The 26464-nt window shown below is 35.2% G+C and overlaps 2 protein-coding genes across 7 annotated transcripts in view; one reads left to right on the forward strand and one right to left on the reverse strand.

The window, feature by feature from the left end:
- The window catches only part of LOC106160780 (galactose-3-O-sulfotransferase 2-like), a 1389-nt gene extending 36 nt beyond the window's left edge, over nt 1-1353 (forward strand). Inside the window, exon 1 of the mRNA XM_013537513.3 lies at nt 1-1353. This exon is cut by the window's left edge and continues 36 nt beyond it. Within this exon, the coding sequence (XP_013392967.3) occupies nt 1-1353 (1353 nt within the window).
- Nucleotides 1354-2463: 1110 nt separating this feature from the next.
- On the reverse strand, nt 2464-25905 carry LOC106160916 (MAP kinase-activated protein kinase 2). 6 transcript variants are annotated; one of them, XM_087014707.1, is made up of 11 exons: nt 25642-25904; nt 23656-23798; nt 22267-22331; nt 17278-17357; nt 16748-16877; nt 5988-6063; nt 5186-5310; nt 4723-4808; nt 4417-4497; nt 3782-3811; nt 2464-3382 (listed from the first exon to the last, which is right to left on the reverse strand). In XM_087014707.1, exons 1-11 carry the CDS (start codon nt 25804-25806, stop codon nt 3260-3262), a joined length of 1104 nt encoding a protein of 367 aa, XP_086870833.1. In that variant the 5' UTR covers nt 25807-25904; the 3' UTR covers nt 2464-3259. The 6 variants fall into 6 exon arrangements, with proteins under 6 accessions (XP_086870833.1, XP_086870832.1, XP_086870836.1 ...); XM_087014706.1 differs by lacking the exon at nt 3782-3811 and adding an exon at nt 3987-4046; XM_087014710.1 differs by lacking the exons at nt 3782-3811; nt 4723-4808 and adding an exon at nt 3987-4046 and having other exon boundaries at nt 25642-25905.
- Nucleotides 25906-26464: the final 559 nt, after the last annotated feature.

A 26464-nucleotide genomic window follows, 5' to 3' on the forward strand; every position in this document is an offset into this window, starting at 1 on the left:
TTTGAGGCCTCTATTAGCCACAACGAATCAAATGTACCTCTGATTTTACAATCGCCTGTCATCAACATGATATCATATGAGGAAGCCGATGAGGTGACAGTCGGGTCCACAGGGGTGACGTCACACGAGAAAATGAGTGAGATATCCAAGAAGACAGATCCGCCTCACTCCGATAATATGAAAATTACATCACATCCCGACGATCTTACGACGTCGAGCTCGAAAACTGAATGTAAGAACACGTGGAGCGTGGAACCAAGGGGAAAACCAGCGTCAAAAATTGTTTTTCTGAAGACCCATAAAGCCGCAAGTAGCACCGTCCAGAACATATTTCTTCGGTACGCGCTTGAACGTAACCTAACAATAGCTCTAGGTTTTAAAGAGCTAGGTTCAGCGCAACTAGGCTGGCCTAATTTCTTCAGAAAGGATTTTGCTTATCCCAGCACGAGGGGAACCTATGACGTCATATGTCACCACATGAGATACAGCGAAAATGTTGCCACGGTTATGCCGTCAGAAACTATATACATTACAGTCATAAGAGACCCTATACGGGTATTCCAATCATACTTCTTTTATTATCAGTTAGATAGGCAGTTCAAAATAGCAGGAGAAACCGACCCATTGGAAACTTTTTCTAAAAATCCCGGATTGTACGAGCACAAATGGGAGAAAGTTTCTCCTGTAAGAAATGTCATGATGTTTGACTTGGGATTAAAGAAAGAAGATATGAACGACGAAAATATGATCGAAGGTAAAATTAAAGAAATTGAGCAACGTTTCCACATTGTCCTTATTGCTGAATATTTTGACGAGTCACTGATTCTCATGAGGGACCTGCTTAACTGGAGCAATCACGATATTCTTTACTTTAAACAAAACATAATGAGCAACACGACGAAAAAGACCATATCAGATGCCACAAAACATCGCCTAGAACAATGGAATAAGGCCGATGTTATGCTTTACCAGTATTTCAACGCCACATTCTGGGCCAATGCGAAGAAATTCTGCTTGGAGAAGCTGGCCGCGGAGGTGAATGCGTTCAGATCTCAACTAAAGCAATGGCAGGCAGATTGCGTCTTGGACGTGATTACCGGAAATAAAATGTACGATCCTCTTTACAAAACGTACAATCCAAATGCGCTCAGCTACCGGTTGAGGCCCGGTGGACACGGCAACGACACTTGTGTAAATTTGGCGAAAACAGAAATAGCATTCACGGAGGAAATGCTCAATCGTATGAAGAAAACAAAATCCTTAAACTTTGACGCAAATTATGCCATCACCATTAAAAAGGGGTCCCCAGAAGAGAAAGAACTTTTAAAGCGATTAGCGGCAATAAAAGGCTGATTTTATTTTCGGTGGTTATATCATTTTTAATTCCGAAAAATAAAAACTAGTTTAAGTAGTTATTTTCTGCATTTATTTCTTGGTGTTGTCATTTGAACATGTCACTCGTAGGAGTACTACAAAACATGGCAATGAAATGATTTTGCGTTTGTGATAAAAACTAAAAATATGACACTATTAATTACAATGTAGCACAACACACCAACTAATTAAAATGGCTGGAAAAAACTAAAATGGGGTTGTGCAGATATTAACCAAGCAACATGTAAATTTTTTACAGAGAATGTAATCATAATTTTATTCATTTTTGTACACAATGACATGATTTATGGCAATTTAATAAATTCAAGATTGAAGCTGAAATTCAAATATAAGCTGTCATAGGGTGATTCTACGATTCACTGAGTAAGAAGGCAAGGCAAATCAAACAAAGCTTAAACTTTAGAGGACAACTTGTCAAATGATTTCTAGTTAACCAATAGCTAGATATAAATCATACATCTTTTATAATTACCAATAACATAATTTTTCTTGCAAAGCAACTAAATAGTGCATACATGTGTTAAATAAAATCTGAATCATAAATAACTAAATGCCATGGAGCGATTTGGTATTATTTTCTTTTAATTAATTTCAATGACTACACATGACAGACAATACAGGGACAAACATTTCACTTACATGATTTGTCACGTAGCAATTAAACTATTGTGACTATGTACAGGACTATTTTCTGGGGAAATTTTCTCAGCAAGCATCTCAAACTAAAATTACCAAAACAAAATATGAAGTATTAAGATTCCAAATTGGGCTTTAAAAACATCAACTGTATGTATTTGGTAAAATAATAAAACTTCTGTACCAGTTATCAATATTGAGGTTTCCTGGCACCATCAAATGTTTGCTTTAATCCATTATCCAAAACATGATTTGCATTTTCACTCGTTTTTCTTTACCGCTTTTCATAATGAACACAACATAGCCAATGTTTGATAAATACAAGTTTTTTTTTGTATACAAGACTTATGGAATATTCCTGAATTTACCTCATTTTATTATTTTTTTCCATAACTACTCTTCTCTTTGCTGTTTTCTTAGCAAACTGGATAATTTTCAATTGTAAATAATAACTAACAGATAGTTCTATAATCATATTATTCCCATGGATTTTCCTGTTCTTTTGCAGAACATCGTCTGCTGCCAAAGCCCACTTTCCAATTTCTGTTGATAGTTTCACACGATATGAGGATAAAATTCCAACCAGAACCAACAAATTCAATGACATACCCTTATCTCTAGGAAGATAATATTGTTTACCATGATTTTTCAACTGTTTGCCAGCTTGGATAGCAATAACACCAATTTCCCCTTAGGTCTGAGCCAATCAGACAGCTGTATTTTTCAAACCAATCAAGTGCCTGCATTTTCCAACCAATCAGATGATACAGTTTTACTATGTGCAGATCATTGTAAAAAAAAAAAAAAAAAAAAAAAAAAAAAAAAACATGCCAAGAATGTCTCCATGGACAGATGAACAGCATAAACGTTACAATCTCAATCCTCGTCATTTCTGAACTTCCATATCACGCATGTCAGTATTTATAAATTAACTGTCATATCCAACGATTTATATCCACACTCCATATCCATACACAGTAAAACTAATACATTTTTTGCGGGCTCTCTATGCTTACAAACCATGGTGTTTAAGGATGCCACCAACTGTTATCAATGTCTTCACATTACAGGTATGCTAAAAATCCAACATCCGTCCTAGTGTTTCTTCCTGTCAAGGCATCACCCACACAAAGCTTTGGTTCATCTATCTGTTATCCACAGCAATACAGTTTATCATCATTATCCTTATTATGGCCACCTTGGAGACATAATAATTGTGTGCTGGCCTTTACTCTGCTTCCTGCTTCTTCTTCCTCTTGGCTAAGATAGGGTTGTTGGCTGTATTCAAGTCTTTAATGTGCACCTGGTCATAGTCCACTCTCATTGTGGCCAGAGCATTGGTCATCTCCTCCTGCAAAGATAAGATGGTCACTTGAATAAGATGGTCAGCAGGGAATAAGTCAGAGTTTATTAGAACAGGCCTCCTCGGAATATTATTTTTCTTTTGGCCAAAAATGTATTTTCTTATAAAAGCTAATGTAAAGATACTATAAACCAACAAATATCTGTCAAAGATTTATTATTTTTTATCAAAGTATAGACATTTTCATACTTTGGGGGAAATAAATAAATAAATAAAAATAATTTTGTATTTGCCCATGTGAGCTAGTCTATGGTGATAAAGCATAATGCATATTTGTGTACATGTCTTCATAACTCAATTATGACAAAATGACACAAACAAACATACATACAAACAGACAGACATCCAGACACAAACATATATACACATGTAATCACAAATACTCACATGCATAAAGTAAATAGCTGGGTCAAAAACCTAAACTCACATGAAAAGAGGTAAACACGTTGAATTAATGCTGTAAAATAAACAAGGTGAGCATGACCATGAAAAAAAAAAGGAAAATAGCATGAGCATGCAACAGGTTTTGGCATAAAGAAAATCTACGTGAAGAAACTTTTAAAAAGCACTAAAATACTCTGAGAGTAGTTACATGAATAGCCTCCACGTTAGTCTTCTCAGGGGGAACACAACAAAGGGTGTCTATATTGGCCTATGGTGGGAAAATAAAATGAGAACATTGAAGTGAACTTATATGTGGAGAGAACAGAGAGAAGAGAGAGACATGAAACAGCATGTATTTTAATGTCCAGAAAAAATAACAGAAATGAGTAGTACAGCAAAGTGTGGAAGATAGTGCCAGTGTCTGCATATAATACATCTCTTCCCTTTTTGGTTGCTATTAACTAGTATATAGTACACAGGAAGGTACTTCTAAGGATAAAAGTTGGATGAGAGATGCTACTACAATCCCACTTTTACCATGCAGCACTCATAAAATAATAACACTTGCTATACACACAGATACGGGCATGTCTTGTATGGACCAGGTTGTGGTGCCATCTATTGGGGATAAACCTCACCTGTACTTCTTCCCAGGTGTCTTTGTCTTCTTTCAGAACCTGCGCTGTCAACAGAGGTGTTTGGGGAACCAGTGTATTTTGCTACAATAAAAAAAAAAGGAAAAAAATTTATAATTTAGAATGGTTAAGTCGTGAAATTTTCAGTTTGTATCAAAAACATTATTTTCCTAAAATATTCCAAATTCCATTGCAATAACTTCAAAACTGTTGAAGTCATTGAACTTTGAAAATAGGTAAAAAAAAGTCGCCCGATTGATACAAAGATGTAGAACTGAAATATCCTTGTGCTTAAAGAGGAAAACTTACACAAATCCATTTGTGTCTCATCACTTGTTCTATGGACAACCTGTCATCCGGCTCAGTCTTCAGCAGTCCCTTGATTACGTCTTTTGCTGGAAGGAAGGTGAAAATCAAAGCGTTAATTGAACTGTGACTCATGCAAAGTACAAATCAGAAACTATTTAAAAATAGGAATGAAGGGGTGAGTGAGGTCAGAGCAAATGTTATTTGAGATAAGACGGTCTAGTATTAAATTGTTATTTGATTTTTTCCTTTATTATGGCCATGGTTCAATGTATAACGGCTACACATATCTTTTGAAAAGGCGTCTTTATGGAATTTTGTTCACAAGATTATCAACATGATAAATATAATTATTGAACTTAACAGGAAATTAAAATCGATCTTTCACACCTAAAAACATATTAACTGAGAACATAAGCACACATTAAATGTTCTAAAGTTGTTTGTGTGTCCCAGATCAACCTACCATCTTTGGATACTCTGTTCCACTCTGGGTTAGGGAACTCGTACTGTCCATTTCGTATCCTCTTTTTCATTCCTGGTGAGATGGCCATACCGTGATTGCTGTAGAACGGAGGGTAGCCACATAATCTGAAGGAAAACGAGAGGAAGGTTTTATGAACACATGTAACCTAGCATAGTGGTCAAATTTAGCCAGACTAATGAAACCTGGTTTGTCTTTTAAAAAGTTCTAAATGTGCCCATGGTTATTACATTTGAAAGTCTTTCAAGGCAGTTCCGTTTTTATGGACAACAACAGCCGTAGCTTGTATGTCAGGTTAGGATAAATAATGAGGAGAGCATATGAAACTGGTAGCTCAGCACTTTTCTCGCAGTGTGAGTTGGGCACTACGCTGTACACAACAAACAGATCAATAAACAGTGCATTGTCAATGAATAATGTATTTATTTTCTCTATGCATTCACACCCACATGGAGCAAGCAGAATTCAGTCTATACAAGCCAGACATCAATCATTCTCAAGGTTACTTTTGTTATCAAGGATATGCATTAAGTAAACAACTACTAGTACTAAAATCAATCCTGACATAGTTACCCTGTAAATTTGTCTTCAACATAATAAAAAACAACTGCTTTAAAAATGAAGAAATAAAAAACAGACTCTCTCACTTGAACCATCCTTGTCTTTTTTTTTTCAGTAAAAGGCAGCAAAGCTCTTGGTTAAATAATTTAGAAGAAAAAAAGTAAGTAGAAAATCTGCTGAGAAGATGGCAAGAATTGCAATGTCACAAACCATTGATACTTACAATATATACATAATGACCCCCAAAGACCACATGTCACAGGACTTATCATACTTCTCTGGCCCTAGAACTTCTGGTGCTAGAATGAAAGGAAAGTGCAAGAATTATTTGAAAAAGTACAAACATCTGACAAAATTATTATAGTATGGCATCATTTTACCTTAATAACTTACCCAAATACAAATAATTAAATATTAAATAAATGAGCCAGTATTACCCAGATGTTTATGATTATTATTAGCTGAAAAGCACAAAATCAATCAAATTGAGGGGTTAAAATAAAGAAGTGTCTACTTCTTCTGTGAAATGACCCTGGTATCAGTCTGAACAAGAAGTTATAATGAGAAGGAGTAGAAACAAGGGGTTTCCTTTCATCCTATCCTCGTAACGGGCTTAATCCTAATAATTACCCAGCTTGTGGTCTTAGGGAGAGCTTGTGCCTAATACATATTCAAAAGACCGTTCACGTGGGTTGCTTCAGCCAATTGGGATAAAGCCTCGCGAAGTCTCTAATAATCTCACTCAGAAAACATGGTGGGATTACAGAAAGGTGTAGAGAGAGATTTCAAGCCTGGACGCAACCATTTCGGGAAATAAAACTCAAATCATGCGAGATACATCTTCATTTGTTCTAGAGCCGATCAGTTATACAAAAATTAGTTACACATCAAGAATGTATGAGAACAATTTCACAAACCCACCTTCAACGCTAAAATTTGCACCTGTAGAAGTCTCATATTTATTTTAAATTATTTTTGTCGTGTAAAGGCGTGTAAAGGAAATTTACCTTCATCTAGGAATGACACATTGAATTCACAGCCGTGTGCACAAAACAGTAGTACTTGCAATTTCCGTATGCCAGCCTCGTTTCTTTCTTTTTTGGCACATTATTGCTTATATACCAGGTAGAGCTTAAACAGGAAAATTGGGGAAATGAAAATAAGATATTGCACTTAGTACGATTCTAAATAAAATTTCATTATTACATATTTTTGTTTATATCTTTGTCTATTACATGAGGCCAACTAATAGTAGACTGATAGTTTAAATTCATTAGAAGAAAAAATCAAAGAAATATTTTTATTGATTGATATTGCTTTATTTCAACATTCGAGCAACTTGTATAATATCTAAAACAAAGTACCAGCAATGAAAATATTTCAATATTGTTACACCCAACAGTGATTAAAGCAATACAAAAATGGTTAGTTTTTATTTTGATGTGATGACTATTTTATTTTATACTTTAGACAATTAGCCAGTGAACACTAAATTCCCTTTTAAAACTTGGACCACTAAATTCCCTTTTAAAACTTGCACCTCTTGTGCACTATAGTTTAATATTAGTGGTGGTAAGAAAACAGAGCCTTGTGCCTCATCAAGTTGCTGCTGGAAACAATCATTTTGCCAGCAAAACTAAAGATCTTTCACCTGCATTCTCTTCAACCTGAAATGAGTAAGTGCGGAATTCATTACAAAATATAACTCTATATCCTAAACGAAACTCTGCAAACATCATATTGCAATAAAAAATTGAAAAAAAAAATTCCGAGAGTTCCCTGTCATCAAATTTTGGACCCACCATTTTGAAAAAGTCCCATGAAAAGTTGTTTATTTGAAACGATGTTTTTCATCTAAAGGATTGATTCATTTAATACCAAAGTGATGTATTGTAATGATGCACGTCCTTAACTAACCAGAAAAACATAAATTATTTGCATACACCACGTTAAAATTACCAAAAATTGTCCCAAACTGTCACCCAACTGTCTCTAACCAATTTAGGGACCCGCCATTTTGAAAAAGTCGGATGAAAAGTTGTCTATTTGAAACGATGTTTTTCATCTAAAGGATTGACTCATTTAATATCACAATGATGTATTGTAATGGTGCACGTGCTTAACTAACCAGAAAAACATAAATTATATGCATACATCACGTTAAAATTACCAAAAATTGTCCCAAACTGTCACCCAACTGTCTCTTGTGACCCGCCATTTTGAAAAAGTCGGATGAAAAGTTGTCTATTTGAAACGATGTTTTTCATCTAAAAGATTGATTCATTTAATACCAAAGTGATGTATTGTAATGATGCACGTGCTTAACTAACCAGAAAAACATAAATTATGTGCATACATCACGCACTTTAGAAGAAAAAAGTCCTAAACATGGAGGTCCCGCTGAATCGGCCTCAGATCTTCGAGCTAACGCTGCTTTCTGCACTGACAAATTTGACTGACAGCCACCGTATGAACATAAAACAATGCTCAAAGCAGATTATCAACTCTCACTCACCTTTATATCGCTCGACTTGGCGTTTTTCTAAGTATAACTTCCAAATATTCGCATTAAACATGAATAAATCAAGACGTATACGCACTGGTTCAGCTTCTCCGTCTTGAGTCACGCGGAGGCGAGCGGAGGATTAGACCAGTTACGAGGATCGAATTTCAAAGGACGCCGCTTTGAAAAGAATGCTGCGATCTGATTGGACGAGAGAGATAATTGATGTCCCGTTTCTACTCCTTCTCATTATAACTTCTTGGTCTGAACTAGCCTCACAACAAGGGGTCAAAGGTCAAGGTCCAAAACCAGGAACCTCACCATCTATATTTTCTTTTAAAAAATCTGGTAAAACAGGTTAGAAAAACAGCTGCAAACCCAAAGGAATTGCATCAACTGACATTTAAGCACACTGACATTAGAATCAATATCACTTTCTGATATTGGATACAATAGTTTTATCCCAGGAAATTATCTTTTCACAGAAAATAAAATCAGTTCTATTGATCTTCATCCACAATAACTCAAGTCTGGGATTTGGCAGACTTATGAGCAACATTTTCAATAAAAGTTGAAAATATCTATTTTGCAGAAAAGCAGGCACAAAAATCAACTGGCTCAAAAAATTAATTCTTCACTTGTTTGGACCATTCACATGTTTGTTAAACTAGTTTTTTAGCCATATAATTGACATCAAGCTAAATTGAAGAACAAAATAATTATCTGAGTGTCCAATATTGAGTAGATACTCAGTGTATAAATTTCACAGCTTGTCCAATATTCAGTAGATACTAAGGTGTTTATGTGCTTCAAAGTCATGACGGTAACATGTCCGATATTCAGCTGACACCTACTAGGTATATCAATATCCTCGTTAATCAACAGCACTTCAGTGCAAACCAAACACATGCATCTTCCTACATAGATGAAGCAGTTTGCACAATTGTTAGTGTTTCCTGTATTGTGGGTGTCTCTTATAATATAGTATTAAACCTCGGGTAACCTGCAGCAAACTTGGTGATTCAGAATAGATCTTCACATCATTTCTGTCAAGAGTTCCAAGAACCGAATGCAATCATTTTTAAGTGTCTATATTCTTACAAATGACAGGTCTTTCAAAGAAGATAAAGACTATGCTAATCTTCAATATGTCTTTTCAAGACTAGGGTCTGGATCCACCCTGAGTTCCACTAGTTTTAAGATATTTGCCTACAATGTTATCTCTACTATGAATAAACTGCGATAATTTTCCATTTTCACATATGTCTGTTAATACATCAGAGAAAAGATAAATTTGTGGCTTAATGGTGGCACATCCTACCGAGGTTTAAAAAATTTAACGTAAAAATCTGAAAACAATAAAATGTCCCTTAAAATACAAGTAAGAAATATAAATAAGAACTTAAACTGATGGTTCAGAGTTACAGTGGTTACGAGTAACAGTGACCAGTAGGGCTTTTCCCAGAGAGCCATCCAGCTTAAAAACAGCCTCTATTTCCAAAGACAGCCGAACAGCTTACAATTTTTTGGGTTGGTTGGTTGAGCTTGCTTGGGTTGGGCTCCCTGCAAATCGATGACCATAATTACAGATTCACATTTTTGACTCCCCAAGCCCCAAATCCTGGAAAAACCTCTTGGAGACGGAGGATGAGTACAATTCCCTACAATATCACATATCACATTAATTGTACAGCAAAAATGTCAGTGAGATCTCATTACATCAATAACATCAAGGCCTGAATATGATGCTCATTTGGGAAATCATTGCCGACTAATAAAACCTAAACTGTTTGCCCAGAGAAAAAAAACATACCTGATAACTTAGAGGTTAGATCAAGGTTATGTGTCAAACTCTTTTACAGCATACTAAACAAGTGCCTTACAAGATGCTGAATTTTTTTAGGATTTTAACCACAATGAGCTCTATTCCATTAACACTGTGCAAAATTGATCTTGCCTGAAAATGCCTACCAGAAAACATGTAAGACTGTTTATGTGTTATAAAAAAATACTAAGCCAAAGTAAACTTATGTTATTCTTAGCAGACAGTATTATGTTGAAGAGCATGTGATAAAAGTAGTAAAATATATTACTCATTCACACATTGGGTGTATGACAAACATGAAAACATGCAATCACATACTAGTAATAGAAAAAAAATGAAATACCAAAAAATAAATAACATCAGACACAAAACACAGCCATGAATGTCAACATCAGCCTATTCAGTGAACCCAATGAGTCCCCAATGGTAAAAAAGAAAGAAAATCTATATTCAGTGAAAGTCACATTGATCTCATTTGACATTGATGAAATAATGATGAAGCTTGTCAAGAGTCAATGTAGAAGTGGTCTTCAGCATGAAGCTAGCCATCAACAAAACCAACTATCAGGGTGCACTCACACTAGGTTCAGTCAGAGCGAAACTGATTTGAAAAGTCTGAACGGTCATGGTGGTCCAAACTGTCACCAAGCTGAAATCCAAAAAGGCAGTATTGGTCTCTGGTCTATGAATAGTTACTTTTTTAGCTTTCATAACATTTAACTTTCTAAAATCTTGCTTGGTGGGGAGCACCTGTCTAATGATTGAACTGGGAACTCGTAAGACCAGAGATTTTGCTGAAGCCAATGGGCAGACACGTTAAATGAGTGGTTTCAGTTCCCAAGCAGTAACGCCTGAAGATGGAACACAATGAAGTCTAGGGGATCTGACACCATAAACTGAACAGGGAAAGGTCAATATTGTCCAGAATAGGGAAAGGTCAATGTTGTCCTGAATGGGAAAGGTCAACGTTGTCCTGAATAGGGAAAGGTCAATGTTGTCCTGAACTAGAAAAGGCCAATGTTGTCCTGAATAGGGAAAGGTCAATGTTGTCCTGAACTAGAAAAGGCCAATGTTGTCCTGAATGGGAAATGGTCGACACTGTCTTGAACTGGGAAAGGAAAATACTGGGAGACAATTCCCAATGTGGAATAGAGTTTCACCTCAGAGCAGAAAGGCAATTGATGGGGTGCACTGGTGCACATGATAATGATCGATATGCTCCCAATTGCAATAGAATTTTATCTAGAAGGCAAATTCTGAAAGATGACAGTTGTTATGAGCATGAGAATTGTCTAAAAGACAGGACTCCTTTGAAATAAATATTTGAAGCCTTTGTGTAAATTAACAATCACCTACTCTGACTGTTTGTTTTCAAAATACATGAGACAGATGAAATTAAGGAATTTCTAACTTGTAAGTTAAGATTGTTGACTGGCTTTTGTGTGAAAATAAAAGATATAAGCAAAATAATTGTGAATATTACCTATTTTGTGTAAAAATTTTGCAGAAATGTAGAAATTTCAAGGTGGATATAAATACAATTAATGATTTAGAAGATGAGACATTTTCCATTATCTGAAGTCGCCAATGCACTATAAGAGTTTTGTCTTTAAGTTTGTGATTACGATTGGGTTTACAGAAACTCATTCCAATTTCCAATATTTCTTTGTTTTCTTGAGCAATGCTAAGTCTTTTTAAGTATTACTACAGGTGTTAATCATCAATATGTACACAGCTCACTTATGATCCCAATAGGAAAACCTCCATCTACTTTCAAATCATTTTGTGAATCAGAATTTCTGACAAGCAACACAGTAGATCAATCTTACAAAAAAAAAACAAAAAAAAAAAATGAAAAGTTGTTTTACTAGTTCTAGAACTTTGAACTGATTTAGACATAAATGAAAGAAATAGCACCTTTGTCTCTTTGTCCAGAAATACGTAAGTTTTCACACCTATTCTGGTATGTGCCAGGGTTGATAATGTCCACGCACATATCATTTACCTTTAACTAAAACCCACACATTAACACTACCCAGTGAAAATACAAAATTAACAAGCACTCCCTTCACTATTTAAAGTAATATCTCTCAAACTTGCACAAAACTGGACTACTTAAATGAAAGAAAAGCTTAAACTTTTATCTTGTTGACGTGTATATATCTAAAAACAACTTTGACGTCAGGGACTTGGAAGGAATGTAGTCATTATCTCTTGTATCTATTGAATTGCTCTTAAAAGGTGAGAATATATTTCGTGTTGATAAGTAGTTTTTGTGAGAGAACACTGGCATGCTGGAAAATGTAACGCATATGACCTGGTCTACAGCTGAGCAAACGAAGAAAAAAACATGCATTCAACAGTTTATCAACGAAAAGACTCCATGTTTATTAAAAATAATCCTTAATCCTACAGATTGTGCTTTCTGATAACCTCCTTTTTTCCCCTTGAAAATGGGCACAGCATGCAAAGAATCAATCAGTCATTTAAAACATGCTACGTTATTGTAATTAATAACATGAATTCCATATGTATTAATATGTACTGTTGACTACTGAGATGACATAAAATGTTCCAGTTTATCAAATCAACAAAACTATTAACCATCATCTAAAATATGATATCAACAACTACCACTGCTCATTCTTCAGATATATCAAGAATTATTTTCCAAACCAAGCAAAATCACCCACCAATTCAATATGCTAACAAAAGCCACAAATTAATAAGTTCATCCTAAAATCAACATACTGCCAAAGCCACAAATCTCATAAAAAGCTAGCTTTCCAAATTAAATAAATAAAATAAATAAAAAGATAATTCTATATAACTGATTGTTGACACCTTAAAAATTTATTTTCTTCATTTGACACTTTGTGAACTGTGTACACGCTGCCAAAACTTATCCCTAAAGCATCACTAAATGGATCTAAGATCTATCCATGATCAGTTCTGAGAAAAGAAAACCACCCCTATCAAAAATGGAACAACATGATATATACATTTCCCCCCCTGCTCAGATTTTTTTAAGGTTTCAGGAAATAATTACCAGGTGTTTGCAATCTCAAAGGAAATTGTCTCGCTAAAATTACAGATAGAAACCTCTGAAACTTCCCAAAAGGGCGGCTTCAGATTACAGGATAAGCTTCTATCAGTTTTAGGTTTTCTCAAGAATTAATTTATCCCATAAAAAATCTTCTTAGATTTCTGTTCTAAAATTATTGGGGGGAGGGGGGGGGATTCAACTTCACTTAATCCTTAGTTAGCACACATGAGAAATGTTATGTAGGACATTCAAACTGACTATGAACAGAACACTAGGCAGAGAAATGACAATCAACAATTATGACAAATTTTCTTTTTGCCATTATTTCCCTGTATTAGTCCCAATTACACAACTATTGATACCTGAGGTCAAAATAGTGTTCTTCTAACTTAAATAAATGTACGTCTAAGAATAATACATTTCTGCTAATTCAAATATCTTAGAATGCCAAATTGCTGCTTATTTAAATATCCTTATATGATAAATTTCTGCCAAATCAAATATTTTAATATCATGAAAAATTTCTGCTAATTCAAATGTCTTACAATGATCAATTTCTGCCATAGTAAGAATCTCAGAATGCTTAATGTCTGCCAAAGCAAATGTCTTTGAATGATATAATACTGCCAAGTCAAATATCTTAGAATGATCAATTTCTGTCAGAGCAAATATCTTAGAACGATCAGTTTCGGCTCAATCAAAAATCATATAACAATACATGTCTGCCAAATCAAATACCTTAGAAATATAAATTTCTGCCAATACACTTGTCTTAGATTGATAAATTTCTGCCAATCAAATAACTCATAATGATAAATGGCTAAATGGTGAAGAATAAGGAACTGAAATCCATCAACTTGTCCCTGATGAAAATTGTCCAATCTGACTGGCCAGAAAGTACATTACATGAAACAGTAAGGCTCTGTTCTCACAACTTTTAGATCGATCTATCACCGCGGGGAGTCTCACTAGATTACTGTCAGATAATCCCCCTTAAGTGTCCGTCCCCGCCTACTACAAGCTTTAAGGGGTAATTAACTTTCGTGTCCGCCCGGCTGACAGCTATTTAGCGTGAACCCCCAGGGAGTTAGGTCGATCCAATGTAGGTCGATCTAATCTATGAGAATGGGGTGTAAGCCACACCCCCAGCAAAGCTGATTTCAAACGTAAACTCATTATCTGTCCTGTATCTTTTGATGATATGTCATATTTTTCCATGATCCCCAAACTATCGTGTATCCCTCCCCCCCCCACACTCCCCATAAGGGACTGCATATTCCTTATATTACTTGAATTAAAAACTTTTTACAAAACAGAATCTTATATTTTTATATCACCACTTCCCTGCCTGTCTTCAAATAAATTTACAGAGATGGCACTCATTATTTCATGACACTACCCACAGATTGGATATTTAGTGGTTCAGTAGACCACAAATATACACCTAATGATCGTAATTGACCACAAATATCAAACATTGCAGCATTGCATTACCAGCTAGTAACAGAACAAGCACGAGCACTGAGACCAATTATTTCTAATTTATACCCAATGCGGCGTAGAAAGAGGAACAGTAGTACTCTAGCCCTGTTCTCTATCAAGCAGAGAAGATAAAATAGCACAAACATGATATCTATGGCCATCTTATTAATCCTACCACTACTGTAGTAATGTTCACAAGTTTTATTTTATCAGTAATATTTACATTTCTAAAATTTTGTTTTTATATCAATTTATTAATTTTACAGGATATATACTGCATGTCAAAATGACAAAATTGGTATTAGTTATTTAATTAAAAAAGTGATATTCTTATTTTCTTTTTAACAACTTTTTAAAGGTTTTAACTTTATAGACAGGGACTAAGTATTTTTTTTTCTGGAAATTAAAAACAATTTGGGAACCAATTTATTCTGGGTTAAAATAAATTTTGCTGGATTCACAGTTTTTCCTATTCAGAACGGGATCAAGAATAACACGTGCTCAACTTCCCTATCAAAACCATGCCAATTTGAAAGCTCATCACACCTTAACTCGAGCCTATATAATAACTTCCTTGAAATAATTATTGGACACCAATCAATTTACATCATCAAACTTTCTACTAATCTCTCACACTTCATTTCCTTAAATGAACGTGCAATCTTAAGTCTTGTATTGACATAACGAAAACCACACTGTATGGAGAAAGTGGTTTCCAAGAACAAAAATATCCACATCCTTTCATTAGCGATATCTCAGATTTCCTGCACATCACATTATTTGAAAATCTCAAAACATGAAGGGTTTTGTAACAGCACCTTCGTTTTGTTGCATAAAGCCATTTCACACTTCAGGAAGCTTTTTTCCAAGAGCAAATAATATCTTTATCCTTTCATAAGCAATATCCTGTAATATAATTATTTGAGAAGTAAAAATCTTACTCATTCTATGGCATAATTTCTTAGAAATTCACCTTCAATGAGAAAAACAAGACTCGACTCTGGAAATATCACTGCACTCGTCAAGACCTCGATACTTCTCAGTTTCTTTTACCCTTGAACTTTTCAAAATAAAGTTGTCGTGAACATTCTTTTAGCTTTTGTCGTAAACATTCTTTTAGCTAGAAATGCATCTTTTGGCCCACTCCCAATGAAGCTAACTTTCTACCTAGATTGATCTAACTCTGTGGGGACTCTTGCTGAATGTTATCAGCTGATAATGACTGGCCTTGAGGAGAATACAGAAAAGCTGCTGATTATATGAGTATGCTGGAAACAAGGAAGAATCATTATATATATATATATCAAAATAATTTTCTGGGTAGCACGATCAGAGTACCTGATTATGTTTACATGCTTTATTCGTACTTTTTTAAATATATATCTCGATTTTTTTTAATTACAATAACAGAGCAGAGATGGCAACCACAGACTGAGTAGAACAATGACCAACATTAAGAACCAAAATGAGGCATAAGCAACGACGACATATTAACTACTGGGCTAAAAGCATTTTAGTTACTTCCTTCTTACTGAAATTATTCCATCAATTTTTTATCAGACTTAATGATGACCCAATATATCAGACCATTCAGCATTCAACATATCTTGGAAAATAAATGAGATGTCACATTTTCCACTCTTGGGAAATGCAGCTAAGAGCATATCTCTATTTAAATAACACTTTGTTCTACTGGGGCCGTCACTTGCTTTATCCTGCATGCTTAACTGCCAGTTAACCCTCACTACCTTAGTGATCAACTAATTTCAGTATTCCCATTGCAACATTTACCATGGATAAAAGATAATTGGTTACCAATTACCAATCATCTTCTCTCCATATGAGCAGTAAGTGTTAGCAAAGACTTTGAATTTTAATTAAGGGGAGAGGCAAAGTGGGAAAGTGTGTGTGTGTGAGACAGAGAGAGAGAGAGAGAAAGGAAAAGAGAGAGAGAGAGAGAGAGAGAGAGAGAGGAGGAGGAACTTACATCAGAAACAGCATTAAAAAAATAGACCTGACCCTTTTTTATTTCTTTGGCAAACAAGTGAGAAGGCACCTGTCTAGGTACATCCACAGTATTGCCAGTAGAGGAAGACCCCCCAGTTCCACCCACTGCTGGTTACTTACCCACATAGTACGGTGTATAACAAGGTGTCTGAAGCGACTTTAAAGAGTTGGAGGTCTGTTTAGCAAACCCAAAGTCTGTAAGCTTTAGAGTAGCATTTGGTCCCTTCTTGTCATAGAGTAGATTCTCAGGCTGAAATGAACACATTTAAAAATAAATACATAAATAAGTACACCAGTCTTTTAAATTTTGCCAATTTCTCTGAAAAAATTACTAAATCTTAAAGACCTCTTCAGTTCAGTGAACATGCAAGCACCTAGTTTTCAGACTTGATGAATTTGTCTTTCTTGCCTGTCATAACTGACCCAAATTTCAAGGACCAATGCAAAATGGATGTGCCAAAATTTTAAGACCGGCCATCTTGAATTTGCAACCAGCTCAGCAAAAAGTCCTTTGGTCTGACAAATTTTTTCATGACAGCCCTTTTTTTTTCTTCAAATTTTCATCATGTCTGTGTTTTATCTTTCAGAAAAAAAATTAAATCATTATAAAATAAATACATTAATAAATGTTTTTAATAAAAAACCCTTACCTTGAGATCCCTGTGTGCTATGTCCATGGAATGAAGATGGTGGATAGCCTGGGCGATGTCATGTATCACACCTGCTGCCTCTACAATGAAAAAAATGCTGACTGTCATTAAGACTTTAAACACACCGATGTAATTTAATTAAAACCAGGCAAGTCTATAAATAGCAAGATTAATTTTTTTTTTTTGAAGTTTGAATAATTTAAAATTTCTTGACCCAGTTAAGTTGTTGAATTTTAGTTCGTTGTGTTCTTTTAATTGTCACTATCATTTTGTTTTGGTTTTTTTTTTAAATCAAATTATTATCAGAATTTTTACTCTTTTTAAATGGCACCTCTTCCGAAAGTTGTGGGTTCCCAGGACAAAATTTTTAACTGAATTTCCTAAAAGCCCCTGAATATTCAATTTTTTATGACCAATGTGCCAGACAAATTCAGCATGTCTACTAGTAGATGTCTCTTTCATATTTCATGTTATTTAAGTGACCCAGCATTCAGTCTGAGTAGAGAAGTAAAAAAACATTTGATTTCAGAACTGAGTAAGTCAATACAAGTAATCAATCAGCATCAGAAAAAACTTATTGATCTGAAGCCTCGAGTCTCAATAAAAAATAGCACAAATGAAACCTCGCATCTGTCAAGACAACAAATTGGCCCATTTGGACTTGTGACTAGGCAGACAAATGCGGAATCACTAAGAAAAATGGCGAAACCGTTCTCGAAGTTCTGATATGGTATATAAAGCTTGAATCTGAGGGCGAGAATCACAGGTGGTCCACTGCCTCATAGAATATCTAGCCAGTGGTGGTTTCCTGAGATTATAAAATCATTCCATTAGTTACCATGGCAGCCCTGATGGACACTTAGATAAATCTCTGTACAGTTAATAAAGCTGTTGCAGTGCTTACGGGGATCCCAGATTTTCCTCCCATTTCCCTTAGCTTTCATCATTTTTATTCATACAATGCAATCAATGGCGAGTTCACACAGCAAGCGTGTGAAGTGGCATTTGTTTCGTTTTCTGCCTTAAAGCAAATTTAGTGATATACTCATGTGGAGTAAACAGTAAAAGGAGCATTCTGTGGTGTTCTTTTTACATTACAGGCAGAACTTTGACTCTTCAAAGTTGTATTTTTAAAAGCTATGCTATATGCGTACTGTAGTTCAATTTGGCAGGAATATTGAAAAGCACTAGCCTAAACTCGTGACTTAAAAACTTTCAGAAAAATTACTTTTTGAGAAATACTGATAATTGATCACCATTACTAACATAAAAAAATTATTAAACATTATTTGCGCATTACCATCTTCAGAGACTTATCATGGTATCTGCATGCTGTAATACAATCAACCATTCCCCTTTAATACACATCAGTGTCTCCCAGTCCCTTATCTGAACCAGCATGAATGTAGAGTTGATTATTGACCAGCCTGAGTACATATCGCTAAGCACACAGAATATCCTGATAAGATCTTTTTATGGATCTTTTTCTGTCTGCTCCACACGTCCTATTTAATGGTAGGCAGGCCTACCCAACTACCAGACTCGGCACCTAAGGATCCTGAATTAACCGGTATATCGGACCACACTACCCGTTTTCAAGGTGTGTGTCAGATCGCATTTCGGAGTATCAGCCAGAACACCGACAGGATGAGCCCTGGCATGCTCGGCTGTCACCTTGATTGGATAGTAAACGATTGCCGTAAAATCGCTATATGATTTTAAAACCGGGTGCATAAATTTGAAAGCCACCTAGATGCACCTTAGACTGCCACATTAATCTAATACAATGCAAAAAAGCCCTATCAAAAGTGGTTAAAACATTCAAACCGAATGTCGTAAAGTCCCCATATATCCCCATAGAGACAATAAAATAGAGTACTCTAAAATAAGAGTACAGTTTAAGGTTGTTCAGCCGAGCGTGGATGAGCCCGCAGTCGTGCTACAAAATTTGTTCTGGGGTATGATACTCCGAAATGCGATCTGACACACACCTTGAAAACGGGTAGCGTGGTCCGATATACCGGTTAATTCAGGATCCTTAGGTGCGGAGTCTGGTAGTTGGGTAGGCCTGGTAGGGCGGCAGTAATCCTGACTGACATGTTAACAGGACATCGCTCTGTTCTCAATAACCATCCATATCTGTATCATTGCATTGCAAGAAATGAAACTGGCACTAGTACACTTTTTCTTAATGATATCTTTATCATTTTTTTCCCTAAATTGATAGCATGTTATCATCATCATAAATAAAAGACTCATAGGCAGATGTATGTGTGCGCTGGGGAGGGGGGGGGGGAGGATCAAAAAAGCCACCTTAGAGGTACACTTTAAATCTTTTGATCTCCACATTTTGTCATTTCTCAAACTCAGTCACTTAAGGGGGTAAAATGTTTCACTTTTTCAGAAAAAGCACTGGCCCCACTCCACACCTTTGAAATTGTTGGCTTAAAGACCAAGTCGTTTGATTCACAATTTTGTCTTTTTTTATTGTAACAGATAAAACACCATTTTGACCCACATTCTGACACCAACATCTCAGTGAAGATTAACAATACCCACTAATGTCAATGCACTGAAGCAAAGAGTATATAAAAAAAATCTTTTTTACTGATTTCATTTGGGTGTTAAATATGCCATAAATGAAAATTGTCACCAATTCTTTTTTTTTTTTTTTCAGTAGTCCAATAACAAAAAGTACACCCTGAATCCAAATAGGGTGTAGACAGCATTAATCTTCAGCTCTGCCACCTACTCCTGCATACTTTAAAGTTCTACTGTACCATGTAACACTGTCTCATGTTACAGCTGGTTATCGGACCACTACAACCTGTCTTTGAACTAAACTAGGGCAGGGTCATGTACATAGTAATCTCTGCAATCATAAAATATATCATGACAGGAAAATGTGGCGGGTGAAACAAATTTTTCCACCATTTTCTTTGAAAATATGGTAAAATGGATTTCATGAAGTTTCATAAGCTCATACTAGTAATATCCTATGTACCAAAATGTGATTACTTCTTACTTAGTTTTATTAAGTTTTATCATATTATTTTCTTCTTCATTTAAATGTATTCAGTTTTCTAAATCCCATTCATCTTGTTGGTTCTAAATAAGTCATGGATAATAATTATATTTTATTTCAGAATCAAAAGCTGCCATGTGCTGTCATAAAATCAAATTACAATTTCATTCATCATCTGACAAATCTGACCAAAATGATTTAATGTCCCAGTACAATCATATTATAAATTGGCAAGCTAAAAGAGAAACCAAAACATGCCATTAAAGTTTACCTCAAACACCAGGTAACCACAAGGTAACATAGTACACCTTTTCATCACCGCTGCACTCTATAAATTTATCCATATCCTAACATAAGGTCATGTTGGTTTAGTGTGGCCTAAATAACTCACTGAGTTTGTAACTTCTTGACACAGTCTAAACCTAAAATCAACTGGGTGTACTGATTGTAGAAAATTCCACAATTTTTGTAAGCTTTGACTTGGGGAAGGTCAAAAATACAATCTATCAGGTAAAATTACATTTTAGTATCAATGCAATTCCTCCCTCCCCTCTTACAATAAATGCTCCCTGACGAGGTGAAAATTACTCAACCTTTATAAATATGAAGTAAATGCTGGCATGGAAAAAAATATTTGTGTACAAATGCTTCAAGATCACTTAGTCTGACTAAAGAAACATTCATTTGATAAATTTTCTCTTATTTATCACTGGCTATGTGTAAAATTACTGTCTGGCTATCACCCCTCTCCATTGGAAGAGCCTCTGTGATGAGGTCATCCACGAGAAATTATGTCTGGGTGTAAGAATGCAAAAAAAAAAAAAGGTCTGAGAGCGCTGTTGTGTGTTTACGCTCACTGCACCTGCCTCGTTGGCAACTCACAAGGAAATGGCTGAGCAGTGCTTAATAAGCTGGCTTAACTTTTAAACTCCCAATTCTGGCAGCCTCTTTTCAAAAGTCGCTGATCCTTCATAAGCCACTGCCAAGGCAACCTCTACACTTGATTATCAACTTGAAATAAAATGATCATTTTTCTTCAGGCTTTACACACACATTTGTGATGCAAGTCTTATGAGATTGTGCAATTCTAGACTATAAATAGCCTTTATCATCTTATTTTGTCACCAAAAAGATTTGACATTAGTTTTGTTGTTAAGATACATATCACGTCCAGTCGAATTTACACACACAAAACATCAATAGTTACTTTATAATGGTAATTATGGGAAAATAAAACTTTCAAGGGCATTTTTGTCTACCACCAGAACTCTTTTACAGAAATTAGACTACAAGTTACAACAACTATAAAAATGCCACAGTTTAAGCCTGCCCAAGTGTAAACGCCTGTGAACCAAGCTCAGTCTGCGGTCTTAATAGAGAGTTTCCGTTGCCGGTGAGATACGGCGGCTAGATTAATACGTCATCGGTTTGTGCACACTTGTGACGTTCACCGCATTCATATACCGTCATCCCATCTAGTCTGCGGAATACAAGCGTTCCTATCTAGCCAGTGCGGAAGATTATTGAAAATAGTTATTAAAGGTTTTGTTTGCTAATTTATATGACTTATATACTTTTTTACAATAGTTCAAGTGTACATTCATGCAAATTTCGACTTTTTAACAGAGAGGAGCCGCTAGTTTTGGTTTATCAGGCACGTAGTCGGGGGTTGATCGTGGGGTTCTTACGAACCGCCATTTTTGTCGGGAAAAATTGCACTTTTGGGTAATATTTGTCTCCTTTTTCATTAAAAAGAATCCCCCCCTTGGAAATAGATGGCTACGGGGCCGTATATTGTTATTATTATATTGGAATGAGCGCCAGCATTCCGGGACATTACCGGAACGCGAAGAGAGAAGCGCGTTACTGGATACATTAGCACATACGTAACAATCTAGCCGTCGTATCCCAACTGCACCGGAAACTCTCTAATATCAGCTAAGCCTATTTTACATACCACTTACCTCTTTCAGTAAATGCACTGTCTGCACGCTCCTGAATTCTTGAAAACAGTTCTCCACCTTCCATACTGAAAATACATTAAAAAATGAATTAATAAAAATTATATCATGTGTGAAATAACTATAATACCCGACGTTATCTATCTCAGCCAGTTCTAAATATAATTCAGTTTAGCTTAAGAACACAAAATACATAATTTCACTGCTTTTTTTATCAGTTTTATCACTGGTAATTAAAAGATAAAATGTTTGACTTGGCTTAATATATTATCCATCTATTTGTTAAAACAATTTTTCCAAGAATGAGCTTTATTACAACTTCATGTCAAAAACCCCACACCATATATATTCAAGTAACTTAAACTGTAGCAATAAATGGGTGTTATACCATATATTGAGATATTACTGTAACAGTAGACCTTTCTGCTGCACAACAGGTTTACTCTGCCAACGGAATTGGCAAATTTTTTATACTAAGAACATTTTAGCATTTTAAACATTTGAACTTTAAATCAGAACCGAAATCTTCAATGGGTTCAGTGACAAATTATAAGAGATAGGCTTACCCTTCCGACCTCCCACACCTCCAAAAAAATGGGTCGGAGAGGTTACAAGAATAACAATGCACCACATATTCAAGGTTATTATTATAATAAGTTATAACCATAAAACATGCTGACTGATAATACAAGTGTGGTGCCTAAAACTAACAAAAAAAAAAAAGAGAAAATAAAAATGACTCATGTGCCAAGAGAAAATATTTTCCTTGCTGCTTCTTTATTTAGCAGGTGAATCCTTGAATGGTTTGTTCCTACTAGTACGTGCATGTCAGAATTTTGACCTTTAAGAAAATACCAGTAGCATGATTTGAATGCCCTTTATCAGGGAAGCACTCAGAAGGTATATATATCTAAAACTGGCTGCTTTCGTAACTGGTGGTGCACATGGGTCGTGTATATATATAGTACATTTCCATCTGTCATTATTCTATTAAAGGCTGGGTATTCATGGGAGAGGGAGAGAGAACGACGGCAGTGAAAGGAGGGGGGGGGGAGAAAAAGAGAGAGAAATTAGGGGGAAATGGGAGACAGGGGAGGAGCTACAAAGTGGGAGAGAGAGAGAGAGAGAGAGAGAGAGGAGGGGCCCCTGTGGCAGTACTTACACACCTTATTCATAGATATTAGTAATTTACAAGTGAGTCTTGCATCACATCCACACTTTCACAATCACATGCTTTGACTTCACCCTCTCATATCACAGGGACCTCTAAAATAGTATACAAAATTCAAGTAGAATAATTTTGTAATAGACTACAAGCAGACCCTATGGTCAGACAGCACCTTGACTGCTTGTCACAACATATTTTTAACTAGCAATATCACAGATACTCACCACTCCATTACTACTAAAAGACATTTTTGGCCTGCATATGTATTTTCATACACATCTTTGATTTGTACTATGTTTTTACAGCCATGCGCTGCCCTGTAGTGGAGTTCTATTTCTCGCTGTGATTTGGGTATGTGACGTAACACCTGAAAAAATCAAAAATTAAAACAATTACTAGTACCAGTTTACAGTTAATACAGTTACAGTACCAGTGTTTAAAGCTCAATTAAGAGGGCTGACATTACTCCAGACCAGCAACTTTTATTTTTCAAATTTGGAACAAAAACTCTAGCAATTTGTCTTCAATCAACAGCTAGTATTGAAATTGCTATTTACCTTGTGCTGGCTGCATGTTAGCTTTGAATTCATTTAGAATAATATGTAGTCTGAAATTGTTACTGACTCAGCAAAATGGATGCTTTCTTTATTCTTAAAGACAGAGATGAAAGTGGACCTTAAAAAATCCAGTCTTGTTAACGTTATCAACTCCTCATTGTTCTGGAGACACTCACCACCAATGTCAATATATTCCACTAGTCATGTGATAATATTCCTTGAGGTTGTATTAGGTTAAAAATAAGTATCATCACTTATGTCTTTGTGTGTGCATGTGAACATGATCCAACGAGACGAAGGCCATTGCCCTTAACTTAGTAGGTGTAATGATATATGTCTTGTACGGTTTCTGACTTTCTTCATTTTATCTTTATTTGAGTGGCTGCTTGTACGTAAATGCTTTGCCTTGCTGTCATGTCTTTAGAAAGTAAACGTGACAATGAGATTTTAACAGATAGTAAATACTTTAGCTGTGTTCATGATATCTGTAATTTATTAGTTCACTTAACTTAACCACAATGTTGTACATGGAAAGATGAATGGTGTAGGTGAGGTACACTAAAAGCACAACAACTCTTGGCAGGAAAAGTAGCATAAAACCTGGCGTAAACAGCAATTTTTTCATACTTGCCAATGTGTAATTAATCATCTTCTTCATTCAAAGCTAATCAATGTTTATTTATTTTTTTTTTTTTCATTTTCAATAATATCTTAAGAGATTATTTCAGAATAATTGCGATAACTGTTGTCTTGGTGGTAAAAAGAAATATATTATATTTCCAATATTGTTTACAATATTTACTTTGAAATTTTGAATCTCATACGACTATCAAATACTTTCATGCCTTGTGTTACACAATGGTTGATTAGAAAGTAAACAAGATACATGTGACATTAAATTCTATATAAAGATACTGCTGTTTTAATTATATATAATAAATATTAATTAGTTATATTTAGTTGACTTAATTTGTCACTGATAAAATAATGTCAGGAACATGATGGAAAATTATCTTATGTAGTTGTTTGACTGTGGCCCTTCCTTTTAGCAAAAGAGAAAGTTCTTGGTAAAATGGAGTTCCTTGTTTCCATATTCAATCCAGTCTCATTTAGAAAAATGAAAATGATGCCATCGTCTGAAACTTCACTGTCCTGTCAATGATGTATTCAAAGTACTAGATCATCTATACAAACTTTTTTCAGAGCTTTCTGCTAAGGACTAAGCCTTCATCTCTCTGACATGACAGCTAAAAATACCCAGATATTTCAATATTAGAGGGTTAAGAGAATACATGTTAACTGTTAATATCCATCTCTTTTCCTTGATAATACCAAAAATGGCTCATTGGTGTAATGGTGATTAACAATTAAAAAAAGAGCCATGATACACAACAGCTGGCAATGATTCAGTACAGAGTCAAATTAGAAGTATAAACAGTTGTAAACTCGATATCGGACTCGAGGGCAAGATTAACACCATGGATCCCATTTTTACGGACTTTTCAAGTAAGTTTCTTACTCTTCAAAAAAGTTTCAAGTTTTCAGACACGGGTGATTTCTTATATTTAAATTCATTTCTAATCCAAGTATTAATCCCTGAGCGACGTACACCTGATTTCAACAATGACGAAAAATATATTTCGGACCACTTACCTTCAGTGCGTACTTTTGTCCAGTTGGTTTGTGAGCGCACTCGACAACTTTCCCATTTATTCCTAGTCCTAACACTTGGTTAGATATTCTATAATCGTCTACAATTGGATTCTTCTTTACCATAAGCATCGGTCTAGATTGTGAATCTCCCATTGTACTCATCATAAAGTCTGTAAAATGTGAAATACTAGCTTTATATACAGGAATTTCGACACAGCGTTGTCACTCCGTGCAATCCATCCCTTGTGTACTACGTCAGAGCTATTTGTGCTCTGTCTGTGTGTCATGAGAGATTTCCGATGAGGTCGTTGCTATTTTTAGAAACGAATCACCTGAGGGAAATATATTGCGTTGTTTCCGTATCACACATTGTGCTTGGTTCATCTAATGCAATTGAATAACTTTACAAATTGTGTTCGGACGCACTGTAGATAATATTTGTAGGGATGTATTTTAAAATGTGTCAAAAAGCAAAGCGGGTAAATTAGATTCTGAAAGGAATTTCCGTCGATGAGGTTAAAAGATCGCATTTTCAGCCTACGCGAGGATTTACGTATACTATGTATTTCCACGAAAACGATATCAGGATTAGAACCTATTGTCTTAGTTATTACCTGCACGATAAGGCATTCATGCACTGTAAAATTATCCATTTCCAAATAGTGCATAGAACTCTTTTTAATTAAAATATATTTATTTATTTATTTATTTATTTATTTATTTATTTATGTGTCATTTATAATTTTAATATTTTTTAAAAAAATATTTGAGTTTGTGTGTGATAGAAGTTAGATAAAGTCTTAATCGGTTTGTAATTAGGACC

The sequence above is a fragment of the Lingula anatina genome, chromosome 6, assembly GCF_051362555.1.
Source record: "Lingula anatina isolate TDL-2025a chromosome 6, LinAna3.0, whole genome shotgun sequence".
Classification (NCBI taxonomy): domain Eukaryota; kingdom Metazoa; phylum Brachiopoda; class Lingulata; order Lingulida; family Lingulidae; genus Lingula; species Lingula anatina.

Coding starts and splice junctions, on each gene's coding strand:
- LOC106160916 (XM_087014706.1), bottom strand. CDS start 25,806: ATGATGAGTACAATGGGAGATTCACAATCTAGACCGATGCTTATGGTA. Junction 23,799..25,641: donor GACAAAAGTACGCACTGAAG/GTAAGTGGTCCG, acceptor TGATTTTTTCAG/GTGTTACGTCACATACCCAA. Junction 22,332..23,655: donor CTTTTAGTAGTAATGGAGTG/GTGAGTATCTGT, acceptor ATGTATTTTCAG/TATGGAAGGTGGAGAACTGT.